This window comes from Lactuca sativa, chromosome 7 (genome assembly GCF_002870075.4).
Source record: "Lactuca sativa cultivar Salinas chromosome 7, Lsat_Salinas_v11, whole genome shotgun sequence".
NCBI lineage: Eukaryota > Viridiplantae > Streptophyta > Magnoliopsida > Asterales > Asteraceae > Lactuca > Lactuca sativa.
The window spans coordinates 141,296,273-141,310,426 of record NC_056629.2 but is presented as its reverse complement, the minus strand read 5'-3'; the positions used below and the strand labels follow the sequence as shown (position 1 = coordinate 141,310,426).

General features: G+C 36.9%; 1 protein-coding gene across 2 annotated transcripts; it reads left to right on the top strand.

The window, feature by feature from the left end:
• The first annotated feature begins 3,322 nt into the window (after nt 1–3,322).
• LOC111887786 (WD-40 repeat-containing protein MSI1) lies at nt 3,323–7,008 on the top strand. Of its 2 annotated transcripts, none has more exons than XM_023883934.3 (7): nt 3,323–3,691; nt 5,111–5,525; nt 5,603–5,929; nt 6,023–6,175; nt 6,266–6,390; nt 6,473–6,568; nt 6,657–7,008. In XM_023883934.3, exons 2-7 carry the CDS (start codon nt 5,121–5,123, stop codon nt 6,847–6,849), a joined length of 1,299 nt encoding a protein of 432 aa, XP_023739702.1. In that variant the 5' UTR covers nt 3,323–3,691; nt 5,111–5,120; the 3' UTR covers nt 6,850–7,008. The 2 variants fall into 2 exon arrangements, with proteins under 2 accessions (XP_023739702.1, XP_023739701.1); XM_023883933.3 differs by having other exon boundaries at nt 3,325–3,691; nt 5,023–5,525.
• Nucleotides 7,009–14,154: the final 7,146 nt, after the last annotated feature.

Genomic DNA, 14,154 nt, shown 5'->3' with positions numbered 1-14,154 from the left:
AACATATATATTGTTTTAGGTTGCATGCACACTTAAGAGTTTTAAGTTTGTTTTGTTATGCCTAAAACCCATCAGGTTTATGGTCACAAAAATAGCAACTGTACAATTATGAGTGCTTTGAAGGTTGATGTTAAAAAACAGGAAGAAAAGGAGATGGAGTTGAGTAAAAAGAAGGAGTTAATGGATGATGATGGGTTCATAATGGTCACTAAGAAGAATAACAAAGGAAAACAAGTAAATTCTAATATGGTGTTGCAAGAAAATGGTAAAGTTGATTTGATTAAGACTCTTGAAAAAAGCAGAGTTTAAATTAATCAAGGAAATATGACTAGAAAACAAGGTAATGAAAGGAAGAATGATGAGAAGAAAAGGAATCAAAAGGAGAATCAAAGAGAAGTATAGGACAATAAATGGATCATTTGGTAACAATTACTCAAAGTTTGATGTTGGAACACTTAAAACGAGAGGTCAAAGTGAAGGGATCAAATCGTCAATAGAAGAAAATAGTGAAAATTTGAAAGGTACATGGGTTTTTATTCATAAGAACGAGATAGGGAAAAATATGAAAGGTGTTGATACTAATTTTTTTTGAAAGAGATGTTGATACTAATTTAAACAAGGGTAAAATGGAAGATCAAGAAAAAAATGTGAAAGAAAAATTTTTTATGTCCCGAAAAATTCTGTTGATATAAAGATCAATTCCAATTTTGATAAAACAAGCTCTTCGTCAAGCAAGAATAACCAAGGTGATTTCCTCTATAAAAATCAATTTGATGTCTTGATTGATGATAATTTATTGGGAGGAGACTTGTCTTATTTGGACCAAATGGGTCAAATGGAAGTTACTGGTGGTGTCGAAGTGTTAGATGCCAATATTTCTGTTGTTGGTCAATGATGTCAAACATTGGATTTTGGAATGTAAGGGGGTATGAATCAATATCCCAAACAAAAAGAGATAAGAGAAATTATAAGCTCTAGTTACACTATACTTACTTTAATACCAATAAAGTTATGTTATCAAATGACATAATGAGTTTCGTCTCAAAACTCATTCGTGGAAACCTTTTATTTAGCTAAGAAGATCTACCTCCTCTAATAAATAAATCCTTTAAATGCCACATGTCCCATTTCTAAGTAGGCTAATTGACACGTGACAGTTTTTAAGCAATTCCTAATTTTTGATTTTTTTTTTGGTATTTCCTTATTTTCCGGAAAGTATTTATAAGGAATTCAAAATTCAAAATTCAAATTTTCATTTTTTTTTTGGTAATTGCAAAAATCTTTCATTTAAAATTTAAAAAAATATCCTATCCTAATAACGTAAATATTCGAAAAATCAAAAAGTATTTATAAGAAATTTTCAATTTTTTCTTTTTTTGGTAACTGGTAAACCATCTTTGATTTAAAAATTCGTATACCTCCTGTAGTCTAATTTCATGTCTTTTATTTAAAGTTTGAATTTAGTCCCTATACTTTGTTAGTGTACCAGCGTAAGTCCGTGTAACTTTTTTTCCAATAATTTTTTACCTATATAATTACTTTTTTATCTTTAAATAATTATAAAAAATTATATTAGTTTACTTTCAATCACAAATATGTTTATAGCTTTTTTTAACACAATAAATTATTATTGTTAAATTTTAGTTTACAAAATTAATGTTTCATCATTAACGTTTAATTTTTAAAAAAGTTTATACATACAAAATGTTTAATAATAATATACAATAACAATGACTTTATCATATATTTATCTATACACTTTTATATAGTACATACACTTTTTATAAACTGTCTTTAACACCTTTGGACGTCAAAATTCCATTCAAATTGAAAATGAGACAATTCTAGTTGGTGTTTTTTTTGCTATGACCATAAATAAAAGTCAATGTCAGTCGATGTCAAATGTTGATTTTTTTTACAAGAACTAATTTTCTCACACGGTCAGTTATATGTTGCTTTATCCAAAAAAACGAGCATATAATGATTGAAGTTATTGATTTTAGATTAAAATTGTAATTTAACCAATAAAATGTCAAATGATATATACCAATAAGTGTTTCAAAATGTAATTTAAAAGATTTTCTTTTTTTACTTATCAAACTCATCCGGTTTTACTTACAATCGGAAATACATTGCTTTTTACTATGTTGACATTTAATTTTATTTTTGTCTATATAATAAAAAATTTGAACATAACTACCGTAGTTTCCACGGGTTATAACCTAGTTTATAATATAATGTTTATAACAAGTTGTTAAGATAGTTGAATAAACTGTTTTTAATAACGTTTCACAAATCTAATTATGCAATACCTACTTTAATACTTATAAAGTTATGTTATCGAAGTGTACAATGAATTCGTCTCAAACTAATATGTAAAGACCTTTTACTTAGCTATGGAAGTTGATGATGAAATGTTTATAACAATTTATTAATATAATTGAACGAATTGTTTCTAATGCAATTCATATATCTAATTACATAAAATATATTTTAATACCTCTAAAATTATTTTATTGAAGTTGCTAATATAGTTGAATGTATTGTTTTTAGTGCCATTAGCCCATTACATAAATCTAATCACGCAAGACTTATTTTAATACCTCTATATAGTTATGTTATCGACTGACACAGTGAGTTTCGTCTCATAACTTATTTATGAAAACCTTTTACTTAGCCAAGCTACTCGCGAGCTACTCGGGATCGGATCGTTAAAAGTTCGACTCGAAACCGATTTTAAATGACCCCAAGCCGAGCTCGAGCTTAATATTAAGCTCATTTATTAAACGAGCTCGAGCTCGAACCTATGTCATTAAGTTCGATTAGGCTCGCGAGCCTAAACGAGCCTTTATATAATATAATTTATTATTATTTATATATATTAAAATAAAAACATATTAGGGGAATTATGGATTTAAGGTACTGATAAACGAGCTTCTTAACGAGGTCGAGCCGAACTTAAATCTTATTTAGGCATGTCAGATAGAAAACTAGTCGAGCCCGAACCCGAGCCCGAGCCCTAGCCAAGCTTGTATAATTCTTTACAAGTTCGAGCCAAGCTCAGTACAAAAAAGCTCGAATTGAACTGAACCGAACTCGAGCTCGAGCTTCATATAAATTAAATGAGCTCGAGCCGAGCTGGCCAGGCTTGGACTCGACTCATTTGCACCCCTAGTAAGACCGCTCATTTGGTCATTTGGTCTTTTGATATTGAAATACTGAAACTTTGGAACTGGTTATTATAAAATCGGGTATCCAAGATACCCGGTCGGTTTTAATGGGTTTTAATCGGATTTTACTGTACTGATCGGATGTTTTGGGCGGGTCTGGGCATCCCAATCCAAATCTTTCAAAAGGCAATTATGGTATCAGAGGGGAGATAGATCATAGATGAGATGCCGATCAAAGAAGATTATTAGGTATCGAAGAACACAGTTCATGTTACGATTGGTGACCTAAGACTCAACTGAGTCGCTGTACTTCACCATGAAATGCTTCCCCGATCACGAGAAACACGCTAGAAAAAACTATTCCCTTCAGAAGTTGATACTTGGGATCAAAACCTCCGAGAATGAACCTAATTGCCATACGCTGGCTCAAGTTCAGTTCAGTTTCCTCTTCAAGATTCCAATACTGATGCTTTTCATCATGGAGCTGACCCCTCCGGGGGTTTGGGTGCTCCAACGTCAAGGTTTGTGCGCATGTGTATTTTCTGAAATTAGGGTCGCAGGTGACAAAATTGGTATGATTTAGTTTTTTCTAAATGTAGTTTATCCGCCAAATGAGAAAATATTTCATAGTAGAATAGTGTAGAACTTATTAGAGAACAATAAGTTCTTATATCATCCGCACACATGGTTTCGAGAAATCAATGTTTTGCCATAAGATTAAGTCATGAAACATACTTGTTGCATACAACAAGTCAACAACATAATCTAGTGGTTTGGGTACTGTTTGATTTGTTGAACAATGGGGTTGGATGATAAGGATGATATGAAGTGATTTGCTAATGTGCAAACTTACTAAATTTGCTCAAAAGGTATCAGATTCTAGTTCATGAAATCCCTTTTAAATGAGTAGAAAGATGTAGGCCATATACTATTATTAGTAAGTAGCAACTCAAAACCGTCATTTGATTCTTGCCACTAAGTTAAAACCATTTGAAGATGCACTTACTCACAAGTCACAACTAGAAGATTCATACACTGGAGAGATGCAATAAGCTAGTTTGAAGTAGAAAAAAGATAAACCTTGAGGAGTAGTTAATTCACTAAGTTCTTTAAAGTTGCCACTTTCCCACTTTTCTAGATAATCCAATTACCTTTAGAGTTGCCAAATCCAGTTCTTGATTCACTAATTTGTATCTTAGACAACACAATATACTAGTATCAATAGGCAAACTCTTCATGAATGGCATCTTGAATCGATTTATTATCTCTTAGCAGCCAAATTAATGGTATGTAAAAGTGTAACAGTTGTATGACTTGGAAATGAAGAGTAATATATGAATTAATTTCAATGCAAAAGCAGAAACTATCATATAACACAAGAAAAAGTACTAATGAACTTAGTTAGTGGTCTAGTTCTTTGTTTATGATTACAATTGTCTCTTTCTGTAGTAAATAAATTCAGCCTTTTCATTTTGCAATGAATGCACTTGCACTCACCTTATTTGCCAATATCTAATAAGGCTTTTGTAGTGATTAAGGAAAACTATCTACATTGAGAGATTAAGAGAGAAATATGTACATGATCTTGTCCATTGAAAAGTTCATTATAGTATAATGACATGGACACATGGTGACACTTTCCATTTTAGATATAAGAAAAAAAACAAACCATGTCTAGAATTGGAACAAATCCAACAATCTCCCACAAATCATTTATGGGTCTGAGTAACATGTTTATAAAAATTGGCCCAATAAATTACCAATCCAGTAATTAATGCTCATTCTTTACACCGGCCCACCATCGGTCTCGACATTCAATCTTTATAACCATTTTTGTGCATAAAATCCCTAGGGTTTGCCCAAAGGGGAATCAATCCTTCAATTCTTGATTTTGGAGATAAGATTTCTACAAATTCAAGCAAACCCTTTTGAATCCATAGAGTCTTGAAGATGGAGGACGAAAAGGACACGAATCTTGAAAAGAAAGAGGATGAAACAGGAGACAAGATCGGTGAAGAAACACTAGTCAACATAGACATAGACATAGACGACTCAAGGGGGGAAGAATTTGAGAGAATGGTTAATGAAGAGTACAAAATTTGGAAAAAAGAAACTCCATTTTTGTACGATTTGGTCATTTCACGTGTACTTGAGTGGCCTTCACTCACTGTTGAATGGCTTCCTGATCAGGTAGAGTCGCCAGACGGGGAGTATTCTGTCCAAAAGATTATCTGTGGGACCCACACTTTAGATGATGAACCTAATTATCTCATTATTGCACAAGTGAAGCTTCCTTTATTTGAAGTGGAGTACGATGATTCTCATGTTAATGAGAATGAACATTCTGGACGCAAGGTTTGTGGTTTTTTTTTACTAAAAGTACATTGCTATTTGAATTTTGGAGTATGAATTTTGAATTTTTTTTTTATCAGATTGAATTTGTGCAACAAATTTGTCATGAAGGAGAGGTGCATAGGGCTCGTTATATGCCTCAAAACAGTTGTGTAATTGCCACAAAGACAATTGATTCAGGAGTTTATGTTTTTGATTATGGGCATCATCCAATGAAGCCTTGTCCTGATGAACAATTCAATCCTGATTTGATATTGAAAGGTCATGAAAGCGATGGATTTGGGTTATCATGGAGTAAATTCAAACAGGGTTTGTTGTTGAGTGGATCTTATGATGAAAAAATCTGCATGTGGGACATCAATGGGACCCCACATGATCATGCTTTGGATCCAATGCAAATATATAAGGTACAATACAATATCTTTACCAATAATCTTTGTTGAATGAAAGAGTAAGAAGAATTTAAACATTCTTGTAATGATTTTGATATGTTTTAACAGGTTCATAATGGTCCTGTTGAAGATGTAGCTTGGAGTTTGAAGCATGACTATTTATTTGGTTCATGTGGTGATGACAAATACTTGCATATATTTGATCTCCGTTCTCCATGTTTCACCAAACCCATCCAAACTTTAATGGCTCACCAAAATTTCGTATATTTTCCCCCCAACATACTTTCATTTCCTTCTATTACTAAAGAAATATACTTTTAATTTTTTATTTATTTATTTTTTTTGTGGTAGATTAACTGCTTGGCATTCAATCCTTTTAACGAATGGATACTGGCAACGGGGTCCGTAGACAATACAGTGAAGCTGTTTGATTTGCGAAAATTCACAAGTCCTCTCCATACATTTAATTTTCACTTGTAAGAATAATACTCATTTATAAAATATTATTTAAAGTTGTCTATGCCTTTTTTCATCTTTCTACTTGTAATATTATCACAGGAATGAGGTGATTCAGGTTGGGTGGAGCCCCCAGAATGAGACAATTTTAGCTTCTTCTTGTGCTGGTAGGAGACTCCTGGTCTGGGATCTTAGTAGGTAACTTCAGTAAATAGCAACCTACTTTTATTCTTTTCTTCTTATTACAGAATTATAGCAATTTAAAAAAAAAAAAAAAAAAACATAGGATTGGGGAAGAACAATCGTCACAGGATGCAGAAGATGGGCCACCAGAGCTGATGTTCATCCATGGTGGACATACAGATAGAGTTGTAGATTTGTCATGGAATCCATGTGAAGATTGGGTGATTGCTAGTGTTGCTGATGATAACATCCTCCAAGTATGGCAGATGGCTGATCATATTTACAATAATGAGTAATTAAAGCTGCTTAGTTTGGTTATTATATAAATAGTTGACTTTAGATGTTGATTTTCTGTTTGGATGTTTAATGGGATGATATGATGCTGCTATATAAGTTTGAGGTTGAAATGAACATATTACATATGCTATTAGAATCGGTTTTATGTTTTGGTTTTCCTTTTGTTTCTTCATAATCATATGCAGTGTTGTTATAGAATGTTTTAGTTAATCATTTTGAACTTTGTCATCCAAATCTTGTTTTGAAAATGCTTTTATCTTTTTTTTTTGTTTATTTCTTTCAAAAAGGGATAAAAATTGCTGTAGTTTTTGATTTTTTTTAATCACCAAAAAAAATTTCAGGCCAGATTCTATAAAAATTGCCTGTAGTTTTGATTATTTTTTAATCACCAAAAGGTTTTTTTTTTCTAATTTAACCACTGAGATATTTTTTTCTCTGAAAAACAACTCTAAGATTTTCAAATAATGAGTTGAAAAAAACAAATGGAAGATTATTTTTTTAGGTTAGATATGGTTTTATTTTTTTAATTCAAACTTTTAATAGTTAACTTTAAAATAAAGTTCTCTTTGAATGCCTGGGAGGGGGTTTTGCGACTAAATGCTAAATCGGATATTGTCTCCGAAGATAAATAACTAGGCTTTTTCGATTCACCTGTCGCGGAAGCTGAATTAAGAACATAAGCCGCAGAAGGGTCTGTCTCCAACGAGGGTTAAACCAAAAAATTTCAAACTAAAGTGGTTTAAAGTTCAAAAAGTTATTTAGTGTTTATTTATAAAAAAAACAAACTTTGATTTTATAGAATTTTCGCTCTATTAAAAATAATCCTTGACCGTCGAGAGGTTATCAAGGCTTTTAAGAAAGACAAAACTGCACAAATGGTCCTTATGGTTAGGCTGAAAATTACTAATTTGATCCAAAAAAGTTTTGACTAGAGATCAGATGAAATCTAGTGAAGAATAAACGGATTAAATACGAACAACCTCCATCTCTCTCTCTCTCTCTCTCCCCCTCTATCTCTCTCACTCTTCGGGAAATTAAAACACACAGGCACACAAACACTTCACAAAAACCTACACATACCTTCAAAACCCCAACATTTTCAAAGAGATCAGATGAAATCTAGTGAAGAATAAACGGATTAATTATGAACCACCTCCATCGACACCAAAAAATATAACATATGAGCTTCAATTCATATTTAAGAGATGAAGGTGAATACGAAAGATGGAACTTATGGGTTCAACTTGTGTACCATTTTCCCCACAAGTATCCTCCTCCTCATCTTCCTCCTCCTCCTCTTCTCTCTTTCTCTCTCTCTCTCTCTCACACACACACACATACGTACACATACATAATAAAAGATGCTCAAGAAGAAAACCCACATTCCATTACTGTAACACTCGATTTGGGTATGTTTCCTTTTGCCCTTTATATTTAATTTATTGTAATTTAGTCCTTGGAGTTAGTACGCGAGGCGTACCATTGGATACGCTTAGCGTACTAAGGAGGGCACCTGATCGCGGAGTAGAAGCCTCGTACGCTGGGTGTACAAGGGTTACACATGGCGTACATGGAGGATAAGAAAACCCTAATTTTAGGGTTTTGCACCCTATATAAGGTCCTTAAGTCCCTAGGATTGACATCTTTACCGACCTCTATTGCCCTAAAGCCCTAATCTCAAACCCTAAAAGCCTCTTTGAGTGTTCTTGAGCTTTGATCTTGATTTTTGGTGGCTCTTGAAGTGAAAGAAGAAGAAATGAAAGACTCATTCATTTGAAAGAAGCTTAAAGATCCAGATTTAGCTCCATTTTTTGGTGCTTTTGAGGTATAAAGTCCCAACCTTTATCATTGTATGTTTAGATCTCTTCATGTCATAGTTTTTAAGCTTTTGGTCCCTTTTGGGTTAGTTTGTTGAGCTAAGTCGTTTTTGGAGCTTATTCTTTTAGATCTGGGCATATTATGAGTTTCTTAAGCTTAAAGGTGCAAACTTTATGGTGTTTGTAATCTCATGCATGCATTAAGTCATCTATTAAGTATTAAGTCCTTTTGAGCTTTAAGAGCTTCAGTAAGCCATGCATACACGTAAAGTTAGAAACTTTACGTGATAAACTATCTCAAGGAAGTCATATCTAAGTTTTGGAGTGAAGTCTTAATGGATTAAGAGCTGGAAATTGGAAAATGACCAAATGGGGGAGTACGCTGGGCATACAAGCAGGTACGCTTAGCGTACAAGCCCTAAAGCAAGTACACTGCGCCTACGTGCTGAGTATGCCCCGCGTACTCAACCAGTTGGGCTTCAGACGTCTTGGGCTTTGGTTTGGGCTATATTGGACTTAGATGCTTAGGGCCTAGTTGGGCCATCAAGTTTTGGGTTGATGTTTGTTTTGGGTTCTCTTGGAAAAGGCCCATAAAAAGGGATTTGAGCCTACTTTGGAAAATTGGGTCGTGATTGGGCCTTGGATGATTATTTTGGTAATTGAGCCTTTTGGATTGTAGGTTTAAGCCTTAGTCTTGGACCAAACTAGGTAAGGGGTAAAATGGTATTTTTACCCTAATTTTGGACTGATGGTTATGGAATGGAATCCAATTATTAATTAGATTTTATTTGGTATTGATAGCTCAGGTATTTTTTGGACCAACAACCATAGATTTATCAATGTGATTCAGCAGTTCAAGGTGAGTTTCCTCACTGTGTTTAGCGGGTCGAACACACCAATGCCATCCCATGATTTTGTTATGTTAGGATGCTAGATGTATGCGTGACTCTTGCATGTGTTATGTACTCTTATACTTACCGGGCAGGGCCCGATGACCATTTTGTATGCTATGTATCTCTGTGATTATTGCATGTGTATGTGTTTATATGTTTATATGTATGTCGGGTGGGGCCCGATGACGGGCGAGGCCTGATGACGGACGGGGCCCATTATGTGTTTATTATGTATAGTATGTGGTATCTTGATGAATTCACTAAGCTTTGTGCTTACGATTTTCATTTTATGTTTCAGGTACTTATGGTTCCAAAGGGAAGGGCTTGCGATGATTGCAGAGCACACACCACTCGTTTCTGCATCTTTGTGATTTACTCTGATTGTTGAGGATGTATTAATACATATTGATAACTTTGGTTTTATGATAATAATTTGGGTTGATCTTTATTAATCTAAAAACAAAATTTTATGGTCTTATTTTTGGGACGTTTCACTTACCCCATGTTCTTCTTCATTACCTTACCTTAAAATATTATTTCTTGCCCCCCTTCTCCCTCCCCCCCTCTCTCTCTATCTCTCTTGGTGTTCATTTTTAGGAGTCCGATTTTCTTCACTGGAACCCATTTTGAGAGTATATTCAATCTGGCTTGGAGGTTCTACACCTCTCTTTGTTCTTCATCTCTTGCCGTGAACCACTATTGTTTCTCTGTAACTCAAGTCCATATTTCATCTCCTTCTAACAACTTTCAAAATGATCAGCTTCATCGATTCTAAAATGTGCCTCATAGATTTCATTAAAAATATTATTAACTTACTAAACCAGAAAAAGAAAATGGGTTTAAAACCAAACCAGAAATCAGACACGAATTAAGCTTTAGATTCAAAAATGAAGAAGAAAACCATGTGATTCATCGGGTCCAGAAATCAAACATTCATGTATCGATCCAGGTGGTGTAACCCGATAAAGAAAATAGGACTTACCAGATCGGAGAAGGATCAATAGCTAGCACCGGCAATCGGAGGTCTAGAGCGGAGACCCAAGAAGGGTCGCCGGTGTGGAGATGGTTTCCAGAGAGAGAGAGAGAGAGAGAGAGAGAGAGAGAGAGAGAGAGTTGATACAAAAAGTGACCCTCTTTAGCTAATGAACCACAGTCTGGATTGTTGGTGATACCGTATGATGGCGTGCCTAGGGCAGCACAGCAGAGATGCATCCAAGCCCTAGAACCGGGCACACCAGCAAGATCCAGCCCAGCAAGCTCAGCGCCCGCTGGCGCCCCCGGGAGCGGAACGCCCAGGCGAAAGGCTCGCGCCCTCCAAGTGACGCTCTTTGCTCCAAGACAAAAGTACGGCCAGAAGACAAACAGTGGTATCAGAGCATTACCGTCAAATCCAATGAGAGCGCTCTGACAGTTGAAGGCGCATGACCCTCCAATCAGCTCCTCTGATCCTGTCTCCCCAAAAAAGCGATCTTGTCTGGTACGGACCAGACAGGGGCGCTAGGTATAAAAGGGTGCATTCTCATACTAGCGAGGTAAGCTCCCAAACCGATCTAGAAAGAACAAACACAAACCCTAAAGCCATTCTAACTTTACCGTCGGAGCGTTCTCCCGGGAACTCCTCCCGGGAAGCGGCTGACGGCCCTTGTTCTTTGTGATCTTGCAGTTACAATCAGGCAACCAAGAAGGTCCCATCCCAAAGTCAGAAGTGAGGTCTCATCAAGAGCAAGGTTCCATCATTTGGCGCCATCCGTTTGTGAGACGAAGAACACAAACAAAAGCACGAAATCAAGCATCAATGGCGTCTAACGGTAGCGAGGGACGACAAGTTAGTCCCATACGTCCCATGGCGACGTTGGACGAAACGCCACCGCCTACAACGACCAATAGGCCGGTTTTGGGTGAAGGAAGTTCTACAGCAGCCGCCAAAAATATTTCGCAACCGTTGTCTTCTAAGTATTTTACATTTTTAGCCTTGGACTCGGCGAGTCGTAGGCTAGACTCGCCGAGTAGGGACGGGATATTGAGCACGTTTAAGTTGTCGACTCGGAAAATCCATACTCTGGACTCAGCAAGTCCACCAATATGGAAAAAACCCTCATTTCAGGGGTTTGCACCCTATTTAAACCCCCCTTATGCGCCCCAAGTTAGCCTCCTTCACCCTCAGAGCATCATACACCGAACCCTAACCCTCTCCTTGTGATTTAAAGTTTCTTGTGCTTGTTCCTTGAAGATTGAAGAAGAGAAGGAAGGAGAGACCAAAAGAGAAGGTGAAGAGTAGGATCTAGGACTTAATCCAGAGTTCATTGAGGTACAATTCGGATCTATTCTATTTCTATGCTCAAATCCCCATTAGAACACCATAAAAGCTATTGTTGAACCATTTCCAAGCTTGTTAGTAGTATAGGGATCATAATGGGTTGAATAGCTGCTAGATCTGGCTATGTTCGAGTTCCAGAAGCCTAGATCTAATACCTTTATGGGGCCATATTGCATGAAAGCCCTAGATCTACCCCTTTTAGTGTGTTTTGAGCCTTAAAATCCCCATTGATGATTATATACATGTAAAGTTGGAAACTTTACGTGTTAATCGAGCCCTAGGAACCTAGATCTATGAATGGAATGCACTGGATTCAAGCAGAATCGAGTTTATAGAGATTGCATGTATGCGACTCGGCGAGTTGTTGTTCGGACTCGGCGAGTCTAGTCGCGAGTCCCCGATTTTTCCCCTTTTCGAGTATGTGAGTAGAGCAGTGAGCCATAGGTGGAGTCATTGAGTCTGAAGCCAGACTCAACAATGGAGGGACTCGGCGAGTCAATGCCTTGACTCGGCGGGTCCAAGGCAATCTTCTTGCCTCAAGAACAGACTCGACGAGTTGTTCATACAACTCGGCGACTCACAGCCTAGAGTGTTTATCGGATGAAGATCAACTCGATGAGTTGTTCATACAACTTGGCGAGTCGGATGAAGGACCATTGAGTATCAGTTAGGAAGTGAACTCGATGAGTCAATGCCTAACTCGACGAGTAGAGACGGGAATAAGGACAATCGACTGGATATGGACTCGACGAGTTGGCAAGCCAACTCGGCGAGTCGGGTCAACTAGAAGTTGACTTTGACTTTGACTTGATTTTGGTTTGGAATCGGTCAGGGGTAAAATAGTCATTTTACCCTGGGAATAGTATCAATGTCTGATTAAGTGCTTTATGGAAATATAGCCGGAGGATCACCGGAGCAACAGTCGGACATTTGCGGATCAACTTTTCAGCAGCCAGCCTTTCGAGGTGAGTTACCTTCCAGTAGGGGTGGGTCTAAGGCCACAATGCCGACCCGCCAAGTAGGAGTATTTTAAAAGATGATTGTCTTTGTGATAATTATCTTGGCTTGGATACGTGTTTGGTTATAAGATATATCTGTATGATATGTTACGTGTATGATAGGGATAGTTTTCCCCTGACAGTGGTCCTTAGGACCGATGGATAGGTCAGTACTCGGATATGCCTGATTGTATGCTTATACCTTGTTGTTGTATGCTAGTAGTAGGGGGTGGAATAGACCCCAGTTACCGGTTGAAAGATACCGATGATGATTACCGGTTGAAAGATACCGATGACGATTACCAATTGAAAGATACCGACGGTATTGTATGGTATGTGGTATGATGGGGGAACTCACTAAGCTTTGTGGTTACAATTTCAGTTTTTGGTTTTAGGTACCTCTTCGTCTAAGGGGAAGGAGCCGGCGGCGTAGCGTGACATCACACACACATATGATTTTCCGCACGGAGTTTTCTGGGATTGTACTATGATATGATATTTGTTTATGACGTGGGCTTTGAACATGATACATTGTTTTATGAAATGACATGTTGGCACAATATTTTCTAATGAGTGCTTTTATGAGATAAATAATTAAAATGAAAATTTTGGGCTTGAATTTTGGGATGTTATAAGTTGGTATCAGAGCCCTGGTTTGAGGGATTCGGACACACCCTCGGGGGTGTCTGGACTCAAATCGAGGGACTAAAAGATTTTTACAAGGAAAATGGTTTTCTAAAATCTAAAATGGGAAGTTTTAAGAAAGACGAAGTGTGTGATGCGTACGACCGGCCGGGCTCAAGTAAGTTTTCCCCAAGATACCCATACTTGTTATGTTATGTTGTATGGTTTTGATTCAGAAAACTGCATGCTAGAATAGGACTAAGGATCTAGGAGGATGCCTTGTGTGCCTGATATATGATTCTGAGAATTGCATGCTAGTTAGGGCTAAGGATCTAGGAAGGATGCCTTATATGCCTGTTGTATGAGCTGTATGCTAGGACTGTTTAGTCAGCTGTAGGATGGCCTGTGTAGGTTATGCCTGGTTTGGTTACTCAACACACGAATGTTGCTTGCTTGTGCTATGGGGGTTCTGGACAACTTCGACTAACTAGTGAACGGATATGTAACAGTATCCGCAAACTAGTTAGGGGGACGCGGTAAGGACTCCTAATGCAGCTGATGGCGGGGAGTATGTCGGAGAGTGCCCTAGGGAAACCTAGGATGTGATCAGTGGGAAGAGCATCGGTGAAAAAGGGACTTGGTGAAGTCAAGGCAA